At 45.2% G+C, this 16,452-nt stretch overlaps 1 protein-coding gene across 2 annotated transcripts in view; it reads right to left on the reverse strand.

The window, feature by feature from the left end:
* Positions 1–8,588: 8,588 nt before the first annotated feature.
* OTX1 (orthodenticle homeobox 1) overlaps positions 8,589–16,452 on the reverse strand; it is an 8,222-nt gene continuing 358 nt past the window's right edge. Inside the window, exons 2-5 of one of the 2 annotated variants that reach the window (XM_069069002.1) lie at positions 16,292–16,369; positions 14,069–14,286; positions 12,581–12,732; positions 8,589–11,020 (exon numbers count right to left, since the gene is read on the reverse strand). In XM_069069002.1, coding sequence (XP_068925103.1) covers positions 10,187–11,020; positions 12,581–12,732; positions 14,069–14,165 — 1,083 coding nt within the window. In that variant the 5' untranslated portion in view covers positions 14,166–14,286; positions 16,292–16,369 and the 3' untranslated portion in view covers positions 8,589–10,186. The remainder of the gene's footprint in view (positions 11,021–12,580; positions 12,733–14,068; positions 14,287–16,291; positions 16,370–16,452) is intronic. The other variant, XM_069069003.1, reaches the window with a different exon arrangement.

Genomic DNA, 16,452 nt, shown 5'->3' on the forward strand with positions numbered 1-16,452 from the left:
TATCTAAATTTCAGTCAGATTTCCTTTATGCAAAAGCTACATGGTGATAGTCTATAAAACCTTCTAATTTTAAGGACTGTTCTCCCCCACCCCATTCCACCTACACCCTACAAACCCTCCATATTTTTAATAAGGTAGGCGGAAATGGATTCTATGTAACCATTAGATAAGACTTCAAAAGTATAAATGACAACCAAAAATGTTTTCTGCATAACATATAAAATTTAAGCCACTAATTTAGTAACCTCTAACAGTAAATCTAATTTCTGTAGAATTAAAGGAAAACTGTTAGATCCCAAACCATATTAAAAATGTTTGAGTGGCACACCTTGTTTAGACCTACATACATGAATTTTAAAACTATAAACTGAAGTATATTTTTTAAATGATCATTAAAACAACTTTGAAAGGTCTTACATTACACCTACTCATAGAATCTCAGCATTGAGATAAAGCTTAGGAGCTATTTAGTCCAACCCATACCTGGAAACCTATCCCCTTTACAATATCTTCAACATGTGGTCACTCAGCCTTTACTTGATGAGAGACCTCTAGAAAATGGACAACCATTACACTTTTGCACAGTTCTTATTGTTTAGTCTCTCCTCCCCCCCTTTACATCACAACTAAATTGCTCTCAGTTTTTTCCTCTGGGGCACAAAAAGAACAAGTTTAATCTCTCTTCCAGGAAAGTGTCTTTCAAATCCTTAAAGATAGTCATCACTTCTCCCCTCCCCCTTCACTGTTTCTTCTTCTCTAAGGTAAACATTTCTAGCTCCTTCAACCTGTGTTTTTTATGGCATGTCACTTAGATTTTCCTCCTTCTGATTGCCCTTTTCTAAATACACTTTCTCCAGATTACCAATATTCTAAATAAAATGTGGCACTCAGGGCAAAGCACAAGACTTACATGTGATCTGACCACAGCATTGAGTACCGATCTTAATTTCCACATTCTGGTAGAAATGTCACCTTGCTTAATTCATTACACTAACTTTTCAGGTTGCCATATGGCACAGATTGCTGACTCAGAATCTCAGATTTGAAAGAATTTCCACAACTAAGCATATACTCAAAGGTGGTTAAAGACAGAAAGGTTTCTTATACATGAAAATATTCACAGCAGTGTGTGTGTGTATGTGTATTCAATTAATGATCTCTTAATTGCAAACTCTGATAGTCTTTTTTCAATTTTTATCCTTTCTCAGCATCTCTACAGGATTTGATACTGAGTCCTCCTTGCATTTTCAAGGCACTGAATCTCCTGGTTCTCCTATCTGATCATTCCTTCTCTGTCTCTTTTGCTGATTTAGCATTAATATAATGGCCCAAACTGTTCATATATCCCAAAGACCCTTCTCTTTTCTCACTATATCCTCTCATTTGGTGACCTTACCAGATCCCATGGATTTAATGGTATCAACATGTTTTCTCCCTCAATAGTATGTAAACTCTTTGAAGAATGGGACTATTCATTTTTGTTCTCATATTCCCAGTGTCTAGCACTGTGATGGAAAGTCAGTCAGTCAATTGGTCAGTCAACAAGCATTTATTAATCACTATAGGATTTTTTAAAAAAAGGCAAAAACCATCCCTGCTACCAAAGAACTCACATTCTAATAGGGGAATGTATTAGGGGATACATAGTAGATAATAACTGCTTGTTGATGGGGCAGCCAGGTGAATAGAGTACCAACCCTGGAGTCAGGAGGACCTGGGTTAAAATCTGGCCTCAGACACTTAACACAAAAACTAACCAGTGACCTTGGGCAAGTCACTTAAACCCAATTGCCCCTCCAAAAAAAAATAATAGATGCTTATTGATTAATTGAACACAAAGGCCATCTAGTCCAAATGAAACAAGAAGCCTTACTATAACATACCTAACGAATGCTGGCCTAGTTGTTCATTGAACACTTCCACCAAGCAGAATAACTCTAAGAGGTTTTAATTACAGAGCTAGAACAAACCTATCAAAGGTGCCTTGAGTATGAATGAACCTGTTGTGTAAGAATGCTGTTTTATGAGCATCCTATCCCCATTCACTTCTAATTATACTCTCTGTATGCGGGATGGTCAAGACATCTCATCCTCCCAATTGCTTGAACTATCATTCCCTCTAGATCTTTTTATTTTTCAGATGATCTGTTATCTAGCTGTGCTTACCCTATTTATAGCTTGTGATATTTTTCTTTTGAATGCAGGTATAGGATTTGAAACTTATTCCTAATAAATTTCTTTCTACTATTTGATTTGACTAAATGTTCTAGCCTTTGGAGCTCTTTCTGGATCCTAACTATTATTCAACATTCACTATCTTCAAAGTTAGGGAGAGAGACATACTATAAACAGGTAGCAAAGAACAAAGAATATACAGTATGGTATAATGGATGGATCTTTGGACTTGAGATCTCAATTAAATTTGATTAGAATCTCTCCTCCAACTCTTAGTAACTATATGATCCTAGGAAAATCATTTGACCTTTTTGAGCCACAGCAACTGTAATGCGAATGTAAATTTTAAAGATCTTCCCTGCCCCTAGGCTAAAGTGCAGCAGAAGCCTGGGGAGGGAGGCTTGTTTTTCAGTAGATACTTTTTGATTGGCCAGTGGGTCAATAAGGTTGTTACATTCTCTGAGCCAGGAGAAGGCTATATAAGCCCTGATGTGTAGCTTTGTTTTGGGACTCACTTTGAGAAGTGTTCTGTGATTTGATCTGAATTCTGGGAAGCCGTTGTTGAGAGTCCCCCGGCTTTGAAAAACCCAGAATGTGGAAACCCAGATGTTGACTGGGTATGGATGTAATGGTTGGACAGTTTGGAAATCTGTCTACTTGATGTTTCTGTCTTGATAATTCTGCCTGTATGCTTTGAAGTTCGGGGTGCTGACCTTTTTCCCCTGAACAAGGTAAACGATATATGTCTGACTGATTAAAGTAAGCTTGTTAACCCATTTTGAGTTGCTTTCCTTTAACAAAGCAGATCCAAGAACCTGTGGTAGCTGCAAACCCTGAGGACGCTTGGGGTGCTTGCTGCTACTGCAACCTGATCTGTAAAATGGGCATGCTGTCTGTAGCTTTTGCTCACACTATTGATGTGAGGATCAAATTAAGATAATATATTCAAAACTCACCCCACACTTTAAATGAATTTATAAATGTCAATTATTTATTATGATGATGTCAATATTGTTCATAACCTGACTTCATCCTACCTTTTCAGTTCTGAATTCTATTCATTTCAATATATGTTTATCCAGTGCCTACACAGTGCTGAGGGCTGGTACAAGTACTCTATGGTCCAACCATCCTGGCCTGCTATTCCTCATACAATACACTCCATCTTCCCTCTATGAATTGAGATAATTTGAAGCCTTTGAACTGGCTGTCTCCCATCCTTGGGATGTTCTGCCCTGATTCTGCCACCTCACCTTCCGCTTCTTGGAATCTCTTTGTCGTTTGTTTTTCAAGATGCAGATCAACCACCATCTTCTGCATGAGGTCTTTTCTGGGTCCCCAACTGCCAGTGACTTCTCTAATGTTACCTTTATATGTGTTTTGTATACTTCTATACACAAAATTAAAAAGTAAGCTCCTTGAGCTATTTTGAAATCCTCAGCACCTAACACAGTGACAAGAACATAGTAGGCACTTAATGAATGCTATTGATTGGTTTCTTTTAGAGATGGTGGAGACACCTCCAAGAATCAAAACTGCACTTGAAAAATTCCATTTAAAAATTTTTCTCAAGACTTCAATTCTCAGTAACCTCTAAAAAGAGATGTTGTAATCTTCAGTAATTTGATTTTTAATGTGTACTCCCACCTCTCCCCAAACTGTTTTAGGTAACAAAGTTTAAAAAAAATTAACCACAGATTTACAATGTCCACATTTTTATAGTTTACAACTGATTATCAAAATTCCAATTTCCATTTGATTGGTTAATTCTATGCTTAGGAGGAACAAAGTCTAAAATATCTTTTTAAAACATTTACATACTTCTATATAAAGAGTACTAGAAAATTCGGTGTGTTTACATATTTGTCTGCATGAATAAGAGGATTATACATTATATCTGCAAAAATTAATAACTTCTAGTTTTATTTTCTCCTCTAAAAATCTTGTTGAAATATTAATGGTTAAAAAGCAGTTTCAGCTGCAGAACTCATCACAGCAAGGCATTTGAATTACTGGTTTGGAGAATAAATATTTCTGACTTTTCTATTTCAACTTTTCAGGTGACTGCCTCTCACACATGTTTTATGTAAAATTGAACTTACTTTTATAGAGTCATTAATTAATATCATATCAAAGTAAGGTGTACTTTCCCCCTAACAGACATAGTTTTATATTTTTTTTATCTACTCAACAGCTTCTTCTTGACATTATCAAAATAAACAAAATTTAATTTACAAGTAAACATTTTCTAAATCTATATACTTAACTGAAAAGATTCTCATATAAGATGGTTAGGTGATTTGCTTCTGTCAGATTAACTATATGTATTGTTTCATCAATTCATTCTACTTTTTATTGTTTTGTTTGATTTTTGATTGTTGCTGTTTATTTTTGACAGTTCTTTCTTAAATGTGAACCTATTTTGTCTGAAACCCAAACTGTTTAGAATTTCTTGTTCACAGTTTCTCACCAGGTGTAAATGTGAGACCGTAGGACACACAGAACTTCTGTGCAGTTGTTAATTAAAAACAAAGATATTTTAAGTATTGCAAAGTTGTATTTACAACTGATTTAGACATTATTTTTGTCTTGTAATGTTATAAACTTATGTGCAATGGATACATTTATTACTTTCATTAATTCTTTATCTCTGCAATTAAAATTAATTCCTGTCAGTGATTAAAGAAATCTCCAAAATTAACTCAGTTTTAGAGAGTGAGCAATAATTCTTTTATTTTCATAAATTGTAAAAGCAAGATGTTTTATGAATTGTAAAAGTACCTTACTATTTGAAGAACTGCTATGCTATTGTGGAGGTGTCAATTACTTTACTCCAAAGGTTATCTTTAACATTTTTTAAAAGTCAGATTTCATTAGATATAAAAAACGAACCCCTCTCAGTTGTGAAGTGCCTCAAATTCTATCCTTAGTCAACCAGTTTTCCTAAATCAAGAGTTCTTAAGCTGGGTGGGTGCTGTGAAATTTTTTTTTTTTAATTTTGATGACTATTTCAGCATAATTGATCTTCTTGGTAATCCTAAGCATTTTATTTAATGCCTTTAAAAAACATTCTTCTTTTTCGCGTGACTCGGTGAGCCCTGGTGATGAGTTCGATGCCGGCTACGGGAAGATTTCGTTGTGAGTTCAAAGCCAGGGAATTCCACGTATCTGGAAGTGCCGCCTGGGTTGAACCGGGACCGGAGAATACATACCTCTCCCTGCTGAGATGGGTGTGTAAAACGCTCAACCCGTTACACAAGCATACTACTTTGGAGCAGAATCTGCACCCACAACTAGTCCCTACTTCCCCACTGCAGCCAATCTGTGGTAAAAACTCCCGGGGTCGCTCTCTTGCTTTGGTCGGCCTGCGCGTGCTCGCTAGGGCCAGAAGCCTGGTATCAGGTTGAAGAAGGGGATAGGGGAGGGGGAGGGGTTGTCTCCTACCACCCTTTCCCAGCCCAATGACTATGCGCGGGCAGCGCGCCCGGTGCCCTTGGTCACATTCCCTCTAGCCTGGTGCGCACAACGTTTTCTTTGGAGCGCACCTATAGGGGGTCTTCCTCGCCCTCTCGGGCTCGCGGTACCCATGAAGCAGTTGGATCTTCTTCCCTTCGCCCATGCAGACCCAAGCCATACTAGGATGGGAGTACAGGGGCCTGGACTCGACGACCGGGGGACTGGGGAGGAACCCCAGTAGCTTTTTCGGCAGGGGCTTTGGAGCAAGGGAAAAGCACGTGCTGTATTCGGTGTGGCCCCAGGCCTCGCCAGCCCCGGGCACTGTGGGGCCTCCTTCCTTGCTGTGGGGAAAGCCCGCTGTAGTTGTACCTGTTTGTTATCCTGGTGCTATCCCTTCCGGCACAGCGGCTACCCCCCGCCCCCGTCACCTCAGGGCTGACTAGGTGGTCAGGGTCGCTAGCGCTAGCGGGCTCCGCCCTTACCCCCAGAGCCAGTTGTACCACCAACACCCCACCCAGGCTAGGCACACAGACTGAGGGGCTTCAGGAGACTTGGATACCTCATTCCTAGACCATCCCCGAGGAGGCACCTCACAATGGTCAAGTCAAATTCTTTCATCCCCCTCCCCCCCGGGTCTCCATGGGGGGGGGGGGTGAGGGGGGAGCTTTGAGCATCCCTGATTTAAAGCTCCGCTCTGCAGCCCCCTCCTTCAGGCCTGTTGACTGGCACCAGGCTCCTGAGGGATTTCATCACGAGAGTGAGCCCCAAAGGAGGAAGCAGGCGGAGGCGTCGAGAATGTGGAGCGAAGCCAGGAGATCTGGGGGTCTACAGACGGTGGGAAGTTCCCCTCTGGCCAACCAGCCCCCACAAGAACCGTGCAGTGGCAGAGGGTGGACGTTAGGGCCCAAAGGGCCGAAGAAGAGAGGCAGGAATGGGGGATCGGTCTCCTCCCGCGGTCCCGGGCTACTGGCGGCCGCGGGACGCTAGCATTATTAGTGTTCAGATAACTAGATCTGGGCTAACCGGGCCACATCGAGGCACCAAGTCCTGAGGGAACTTCCCCTTAGGTCTTCCAGGTGCAGGCAGGAGTTTCTCGCAGATGGTCATGAAACCTTCCCGGGCTCCTCTGAGGCAAGTGCCCTGGCACCCCGCGTGTCTGGAGATAACCGGGACATGGTTTTCCAACTTGTGTCTCCGTGCGTGTCTCTCCACACTTAAGTCTGTGTCCCGGGAACTCCCAGGAGGAAATCCTGGGGGGCGGAGCCCAAGGCTTGGCCTGAGGGTGGAAATGCTTTCGCCAGCTGGGGGGGGGGGTTCGGGATGGGGGGAGCTGTAGGTGCTGCGGGTGCTTTAGGTGTTGCTGCAGCTGCCGTAGGTGTTGCTGCAGCTGTTACTGCCACGGTCTCCGCCTCCTTCCGCAGCCACTTCTGCCGCCGATGCTGTAGTTGCTTGGTCTCCCGTGAGTTTTCTGGGGGACTCCGAGCTAGCGCTCTGGATTGTCACAGCCTGGCTTTGCTGGTGGGATGGGTTGGATGGGCAGGAAAAGAAAGGGCTAAAAGCCAAGAAAGAAGGTGAGCCGGCCGTGACCTCCCCCTCCCCCCGCCCCCGCCTTTCTGGGGCTCTGCCTATCGGAGCCGAGAGGTCTGGTTTGTTTAAAGATGAAAAACTGGTAAGATGTTCTCACGTAATCAGTAATTAACTTGCGGAGATTGGACTGTGTTCGCAGGACCCGACCCGGATCTGCAAAAGACTGGAGCAAAGATATTATGGTTTGGAAGATTAGGTCTGCGAGGACAAGAAAGCCAGGCTAATTCTCTAGGCCACAAGGCCCTTGGGGGGAGGGGAAACTTTCCTCTAAACCTGGCAACACGCGGCGTTCTTGAGCTTTCTCACAGAAATAAAGAATAGGAAAAGTTGGTCATTTCGCAGCAAACTTCGTTTTCTTTCCGCTCTTCTAACAAGCGCCACAACTTCACCGCCTTTCATTGTGAATTTTTCTCCTTGCCTGCACACCCCAGAGAAACTGACCTGTAGACAAGTTTTACCAGGCGTGGGTAACTTTGGTTTGTAGTGTGTATTGTTTGCAGGGAGCAGTGGCCCCTATGTCCCTCTCGTCCCAATGAAGGTAAGAGAAGTATTGTGGTTCCTGCTTTCCCACTTAGTAAACTGGGGCGCTGAAGTTTACTATGACCCTCTATCATATATTCATATATCATATCACATATTCAGGGACCAAGTGAATTGGAAATCGTTGTGATCAGATAGCCTGGCCTTAGTTGGTGTTCCTATTGTTTTAAAGTGAAACAAAACCTAGGCACGGGCATACAATCCACTTTTAAACTTCAACAAAAATCATTTCTTTTAGTCCCAACTCCTTTGCCCTTGTTGGGCTTTGGGGATTTAGAAGAACCCCTAATTGGAAGGAACGGCCTATCTCGGCCCCATATTCAGCGAAGCCTTTTGGATAGCGAAGTAAAAAGGTTTTCCGCTGCCAAAGTTAAAAACGTGTTTTTTTGTTTCTCTCTCTCTCTCTCTCTCTCTCTCTCTCTCTCTCTCTCTCTCTCTCTCTCATAAAGGGAGGTTCGTTTTTCCATCTTCCAATTCCAATCCCCTTTCCTTTCCTTTCTTTTGAATACAATTAGGTGGAGAAGTCTAAGGTAGGCTATTGGCTCCAAAGCAAAAGGACCGACTTCGGGAGTTCTGATTACTGGTCTTTGCTTTATTTTGAAAACAGGGGATAAAGGTTGGGAGAGCTCTACCACGGTGTTCTGCAGTCCTGCTTGGAATTGTGAAGTCCGTTGAGGACCAGATAGATGAGAGCTATTTAAAAAAAGAAAAAGCTGGTTCCAGGGCGAAGGACTCCCCATTTCCTCCCTCCTCCACCCTTTCTGGCAAACTGGAAGAGGATTGCTTGCCCTTGAGAAATGGGAGTCCAGAGAAGAGCAACACTGAGAAGTGCTTCATTAGTTTGAATTTTATTATTGGGGAATAATGTAGATAAAAGGGAGGGGAGGGAAACTGCCTTACATTTCAACAGGTAATTTGTGGTTTTCACGTCAGACAAATCAAATTTACAATTTTCTTTTCCTGCTGTGGGACAAGCGGCCAAGACCATAATTGATAACACAGACGCCGAGTGCTCTGGGGTAGATTTTTGTAGAAATGAAGGTGCACTAAAACTCACTAGACAAAACAGTTTTCTAAAAGAGAGAGAGATGAATTGGAACTGAGGTTTTAGTTCTGGTCTTTCTTTTTCCTTGTCGGGTTTCTTCTTCTTCTTTTTTTTTTTTTTGGTTTGGTTTTTAGTTTTTGGTCTTTAACCCAGGACCGGGAGCCCCGCCTTGGCTGAAGTATTCCCATCCAACCCCCTGTCCTTCGCCTTTTCTTCCCCTCCGATCTTTCCACCCTGTCTGAGCTCCTAAAACTTAGATCAGTTTTCCCCTTACCATCTGGACCTCAAGCTCCACCCCACCCTGCTTCCCTGGGACCATTGATTCTCTTTTTAATAAATACACCAAAGGGTAGAAGGGGGGGGGGTGAGATAGTATTGTAATAACTGGACACTTGAAAGCATCACCATTTGGGGAAGAGGAAGGGAGGTAACAGGGATTTTTTTTTTCTTTCCTTTTATATATATATTTATATTTAGATTTATATATATGCAGTATATATCTTTAAGATTTGTTTCCTGGGTGTTAAGACTCAAGATAGGTTCAATTCAATAAACAGTAACTAAAAAGAATAAGTGGTCCCCGGAACGGACCTGAATATTTACACTATTCCCACCGCTCAGCTGCGGCAGAATCCCAAACCAGAGCTGCTGGTCAGAGGAGGGAGAGGCGGGGCTAGGCGGGGCTTTACCACTTCCACTAGATACAGCCACTGACTTAGTCCCCAAACGTCCAGGCTCCCAGGCCTTTATCTCGAATTCACAGCCTGGGCAGAGTAGAGGAGTACACTAGAGGGAGGAGTTCCACAGCAGTCTGGCACTGGAGTAGGAGAGGGCAGTTGAAGGAAAGTTTGTGTCCACTATGCACTTTCGTTGGTGGTGCCATTTGGCTGCAGCGGCTGCTAAATCCTCTTCGTACTGTAGAAGCACCACTTAATAATCCCAGTGTCCAGAGACAATAAATAAACTGATTAAGTTCAAACAGTGGGTCAGGACCAAAAGTCTTAGAAGTCTGGGAGTGTGTAGTTGCATGACCAGAAAGAATGGAAGGGAAATTTAGGGGCATAGCAGGAGCATAAGGGGGAACAGCAATTCCTGCCCAGCAGGTAACAGGTGAGTGAGGTGGAGACAGGTGTCCCTTCTCGAAAGAGCTGCAAGTTTAAACATCCCTGTGAGGCAGGTGGCATACAGATTCAGAGTGAAGAGCATGGGGGTCTTTTTGGAACAATGAAGTATATTGTTCTGGAGAGGTCAAAGAAAGAGGAGAAACAGCAGCAGCAGCAGGGCTGGAAGGGAGATGGTAGAATTGGCAAATAGTTTACGGTTTCTTCTTCTCTGGTCTTCTCTCTCACTCAGTCTCCCTCTCTCTCTCTCTTTCTCTCTTTCTCATAAGACTTGGAACCTCCAAGAGGCCTGGTCCTTATAGTCCAGACAATCGGGGGAATTAAAGTTGAGTTTCCAGGTAGAAGAGGCTGCAGTGGCCCCAGGCTCCTTGTAATCTAGGCATTCCGAGGAGTTAAAGGCAAGCCCTGTGCTGCCATAACCTTGATGGTGGTGATGGTGGTGGTGATGGTGGTGACTGGAAGACTGGCTTAATGGGTGGTGAGGGTGGTGGTGGTGGTGATGACCAGACATGGATGAAGGGGTCATGGGGCTAAGCTGGTGAGGGTGATGGTGTGAGTGCATCGGTGCCAGGTAGGAGCTACAGTCCACACCACCAAAGTAAGAAGAGGAAGGCGCAGGGTAACCCTGGCTATAGCCACCACCTTGACCATAGGACATAGGATAGGAAGCAGCTGCAGCTGAAGCCGCTCCTGCAGCCACAGAGCGTTGCATGCACGATGTGTTGCTGGGTGCTGGCAAAGGCTCTGGAACAGAGACGGAGGAGGGACCTGAGCCTGGGGAGATAGAGGCAGGGCTCCAGATGGAGGAGGCAGCAGGAGTGCTCAGGGATGAAGCTGCAGCTGCTGCGGCCACCGCTGCAGGGTTTCCTCCCAGGGCTGCTGCTGCTACTGCTGCTGCAGGGTTTCCAGATGAATTAGAAGCAGAGCTGGAGGATGAGGCAGAACTAGACACGGCAGGTGGTGTGAACTGGCCGCTGCTTTCTGAGCCTGAGCTCTCACGAGCAGGTGAAGACTTTTTCTTAGTGGGGCGGCTTTTGGCCCCACTTCCACTCTGCTGCTGCTGTCGGCATTTAGCTCGCCGGTTTTTGAACCATACCTAAACAACAGGAGCATGAATAATAGAAATATGTTAGATTCCAGGATTCAGCACAATTTCCTCTTTCTCTCCTCACCTTTCTTTCCCATCTCCTTTGAAATATTTCACCTTTGGTTCTTATCCACTTATCAACCCATCCATTCTCCAGCTTCCTCTCATCACACCCAGGAGCATTCTTACCAGTCCCCTTCCCCAGGTAACATCCCCTGCTTCTTTCCCATCACCAAAATCACCTTTTTCAGTCCCCAGTCCTTGCCTGTTTCCTAATTGTTCTCTACCACCAATTGCTAAATGCTTATTGTACCCATTTCACAGAGTAATGGGTAAAGTGTGAGGTGCTTCTCAAAGTTCCTGATAATTTTTAGAACCCTCTTAAATGTATTCAAAAGTCCACCACTTTTAAATAAGACAACCAGTGAATAATAGAGTGGTGGGTAAGTGGATAAGCAGACCATGGGATCCAATGTGTGTTTTTTGTAAAATTTTTGAGGTTGATTGGAATTAGGGCCCTGAAGAAGTCACTAAATGAAGAACCAGAAGGACCAAGATCACAAGTCCAAACGAAGATCAACCCCAGAAAAAAGGAGAAAGAAAAGCTGGGTGGTATTTCATTAGGCATTTGCTAGAAGTTAGGAGCACCATACATCGGAGTCAAAAAGTTCATTCTTCTACTGGCAATACAATTCTAATTTCCTTTCTCTTTCTAATACCAGTGGGAAGAAAAAAAAAACAGCAAAGTTCTAAATCTTCTGTTAGTCCCAGGTAAGTTTCAAAACATGGTTATTTCCTGGGCTAATCCAGTTTCAATAATAGAAATCTGAATAAAACAAAAATAAGTGTAGTTTTTGGAGTCCTTTTTTCAGTGGATCATTCTTGGTGAGATTAAAGAAGGAAAACAAACCCAAATTAAAACAAAAGCTTAAACCCACCTAGATCTTCCTCTGCAATCTAATACAGTTCTGGGTGTTCTTTGTCCTACATACAACTTCATTTTTCCCTGTTCCAGTATCACAGGAACTGAGGTGGGGCAAAATTTAGGACCCAAAGGAAAAACAAAAGTTAGAAGGTAATATAGAATATAGAAAGGCAGCCTTGGATCCTAAAAATGACTTTAGCTTCTAGAAGCTTCCCCTCTCCTCCATCCTAAAAAGTGCTTTCAACACCAAGTAGTGAGGCAGTGCCAAGAGTCTGCTGAGAAAATTCCTTTAATTTTTCTCCCTCCAGGGTCCTGGCCCAGAGCTAAGGGGAGACAACACAAATCCACACCACCTCATTTTCCCCACCTCTAATTCCAAATTCTAGGACAAATAATCCGATCCTTCCCTAAATTTATCCTTCCTACCCACCCCATTCACTCATTGCAAAGAAATTAAAAACAACTCTAAGCCATGGCCAGGCCAAAACCACTATAAACCAATCTGTGTATTGTCCCAAGACAGCCTTGGCTCTGCACAGAGCTCTGAAGCAGATCATGGAAGAAACTGGCCATAGTAATCAATCCCAAGCCCCTTGTCCTTTTATCCACTCTGTCCCAGTATCCTGGGTTGAGCAAATTCCAACCTGGACTCTGGACTCAGGTAAGTTGATCTTAAGGGCCACCTCCTCCCGCATGAAAATGTCTGGGTATCGAGTCTTGGCAAAAAGCGCCTCCAATACATCCAGCTGTGATCGTGTGAAGGTTGTTCGTTCTCGTCGCTGCTTCCGAGGGGTAGCTGTACAAGGGAGGCATGGGTGTTAGTATTTTCAAACCCTAGTCTCACCTAGACCTCAGCCCTTGACAATCCAAGCTGATGGGGAGAATAAGAATACCACAGAGAGAGCGCTTTCAAGTAAGAGCAGAAGAAACTCTCTGGTTTGTGAATTTTTTTTAGTGGGGGGGGGGGCATAATGAAGCAGGAAGAAAAGACCGAAAATGAAGAAGTTATTATCTATATGTTGAGAGTGGGTGGGGAAAGGGCTCAGAGAAAGGAAGCAGCTATTGCCAGTGCCCCTGTGATACCTAAAAGGGGAGATTCAGATTCTCTTCTTTCCAAGGTCTAGGACAAAAATGCCATAGGTGTGACAAAGTCCAGTATATATGAGAACTGGTTCTCGCTGTATGGATATGGGTGGGTGGGGACAGGAGGAGGTGTTATATACTATTAGAAGGCTAAAGTTTCAAAAGGTATTTTATCGTTGCCCTCTTACTCTGCTCTAAGTATTAAAAATGTGAAAAAGAGAAACTAAAATTCTCCTTTCTGCTTCCCCCTTTGCCTTAAATCATTAGTACACTTAGTCTCCACACACTTGAATCTCCTATAGGGATAGAAGCTCCCAGGTTTTTGTTTGTTTGTTTTTGGGGTGGAGAACTCAAGAAAAGAAACAAATTGGAATTAGAGAATTTAGCGTCCTTTTCAGGCAGCCTCTCCCCCAGCCACCGACTTCCCAAACAAAATGAATTAGTGAGAAGAAAGGGGCCCAGGGTCCAGAACAAGTTAAGACTGGAGGAAGTCATCCCCTTCCCTCAACCAGCCCCGACTTCTTTCCATACTGGCTATTCATGCTTCTAGATCAACCCTCCAAAACCTAAACCAAAGACACCCCTTCTTCATTCCCCTAGCTATCCAATTTAGCGTGAAAATTGTAAATCAATAAAATCAGATCACCCCTGGAGAAGTAATCCACATGCCGTATCAGAGGTTTGGCATACAGTGTGCAACATTTTATATGTATGTTGTCTTGTATCAAGCACTTAACATGACAGTGCATGTTCCCGGTTTCCTGCTTGTATCGCATATCTGTGTGGCCCATACAGAGCTCATCCATTCCAGCTGCTAATAGAAACCACCGGAAAGTTTCACCGAAATCCCCTGATATTAGGGAGATCCAGAGAGCATGCTTTAAGTTGCATATTATATAAACCCTACTCAGCAATTCTGTGCGTACTCTGTGGTTCTTAGGTCACCGAGACCTCTAGTGCTAGAACAGGTGGGTCTAGAATGGGAGCAGAGGTGGAGACCCAAAGAAAGTGAATCTTAGCCCAGGTAGGTCAGGTTCAGCAGTGCTCACCCGGATATCCCACTGAGGGATGCAGCAGATCCATGGCTGGCCCTGCGAGGCCCAGCCCATTCATGCCGTAGGGGGGTTGTTTGAGGTAAGACATCATGCTAACAGCCGGGTAGTGGGGCCCCGAAGGATCCAGAGGGGGCCAGTCACCGGCTGGAGATTCCCACAGCGAAGTCCCAAGTGTCAGGAGAGGCTCCGATAGGTTCGTGGGCCCAGGGCCTCTGGGGACACAAGACAGGAAACCCATAGCTTGTAGCAACTGGAACAGCTTCAGGGTTCCCCTGCCCAGACACTGGGTAAGCCGGCTGGTTGGGCAAGGTCTAGGGAAATTAGTAAAAGGTGGTCTGAGGGCTGTAGTGATGGGCAGGTCGGCCTGCGCAGCTAGTTTCACTACTTTGAAAACTAGGCCTGGCTTCATCAGGCAATGCTACTTCCTTTAATTAATAAACTTTTCTAGATTTTCTTCCTCTGCTTCCAAACTATGACAAAAGCTCAGAAAAAAAAGGGGAACTTTTGAATTCTGGGGGTGGGGGAGAACCAAGGTGAGTATGGGGAGATCCTGGACTTCGGGGTGTCGATGGGCAACGAACCAAAACTACCAGCGAAGAAAAGCAGATTGGGGGAGGTGAGGGAGCTGGGCCTCTGGCTGCAAAAATGAAGATTCGCTCTGGAAAGGTTCGGCCTGAGGCTGTGAGGGAGTGGCTGTTGTTTCTTTCCTTTAAAAATTTGTTTAAAGGGGCAGGGGTGGGGTGGGAGCAGGCAAGAACCCAGGGAATGGGGGTTGGGGGGGTATTTCAAATTAGCCGCTGGGTCCACACCCAGATAGACTTTAGCACAAGAGCAAAAGCTCTTCTCCAGGGTCCTGAGGGCGGAGATAACCACCTCCTCAGATTGATTTCATAAATTCTACCAAGGGTTGGTCCCTAACCTCTTCCCTCCACCCCACCCCCCAACCACTTCTTAGCCCGAGCCCCAGTAGAGACACAAGTTCTCGACATTCTGGCAAACTCCAAATGTAGCTGCTCTCCCTGGGCCCAGTTCCGGATTCTGCTGCTGCTGACCTAAGCTCAAAGGGCAGTAAAAGCGATTGAGGGAAAAGCAGTTGGTTGGGTGAGGGACATGGTCAGAAGTCCGAGGAAGATTTTCTCCCTAGATTCTGGGGGAACTCTTCTCCCCCAGCGCAAGCCGCTTCTGAAGGCCCGCACTGCCCTTTTGTAATCGGTTCTTGGCTGGGAAGCATGAGAGAAGGTGGAACTTTGGCTGTTAGGGGGCCAGCGTAGCGGTCTAGGACGCTTCTGGTACGTATGGAGTGGGTGGGAAGGCCTAAAGCTTTCCGAGCTCCAGTTAGCTCTCAAACCGCGTCCTAGCCCCAAACTAGGGCGAAATTCCAGGAGCTAGGCCTCCAGTGGAGCAAAATACGACCTCTGGCTGGGGCTACAATCTCTCTTTGCCACTTCCCTGACTGTCAGGAATTTGAGGGGCTCCAAGACAAGGTGTCTTGAGAAGAGAGTGGGTGGTAGGAATCGGGCATCAAGCCCCAGAGTCCGAGAGGGGCAGAGAGCCCCAGAGCCTTAGTCATTCCACTTGGTTCTCGGGGAGGTACAGGGGATCGAGTCGCTGGGAGTGCAGGCGTTAGAGGTAAGTGGGGAGGGTCAGTTAGGGTATATAGAGGAAAATTGTCAATCAGGGCTCGTAGTTCTAGGGGAGATACAAGGCCTGGCAAAGCGCCGCTCTCTTCTTATCCCACCCCTCCACCCCCCACCCCCTCGAACACACACATCACGGTAGGAGGTCGAAGAGAAAAGAGCCCCAGAAGGAGAGGGATAAGAGGGCTACGGACTGGGGCAAGAGTGTGAAGTGGTAACAGTTTCTACTCAGCCGTAGTTCCAAGTTAGACAGACTTTCTCCAAACTTAGCACTTCACCTAGACTACTTCGAAGGAGGCGGGGGTATGTGAGAAGTAGGGCTCGGACCTCAGCAGCTGTGCCCCAGGATCCCTAGCACAGTCTAAGGAGAGGGGAGAGGTGCTACGAAGGAGTCTCGAGTTCCTCCCCTGTCCTGGGGCACATGCCACAGAGGAGTGCGGGGAGCTGGGGGCCTCAGCTGGGGAGGGGGCGGTGGCGGCTGCGGCGGCGACGGCGCCTGCTGCTGCTGCTGCTGCTGCAAAGGCGCTCTCCCATTTGGCTTCTGCGATCCCATTCTGGCCCCGCAAGTTTCGCTCCTTACCTGCACTCAGTTCCTGGGGCGGATAACCAGATAATTCAGGCGCATGAGAGAGAAGAGCCCGGGCCTCTGGCCGTAAACCTAGAAAAACCGAGGGGACGGAGGAAGTTACTAGCTGTACGGAACGGTTTGACTATCTTCGGATTTTCTAACCCCCCCCCCCC

Source organism: Petaurus breviceps, unplaced genomic scaffold (assembly GCF_028583685.1).
Source record: "Petaurus breviceps papuanus isolate PSGF00001 unplaced genomic scaffold, PetGlider_PUasm1.0 90775, whole genome shotgun sequence".
NCBI lineage: Eukaryota > Metazoa > Chordata > Mammalia > Diprotodontia > Petauridae > Petaurus > Petaurus breviceps.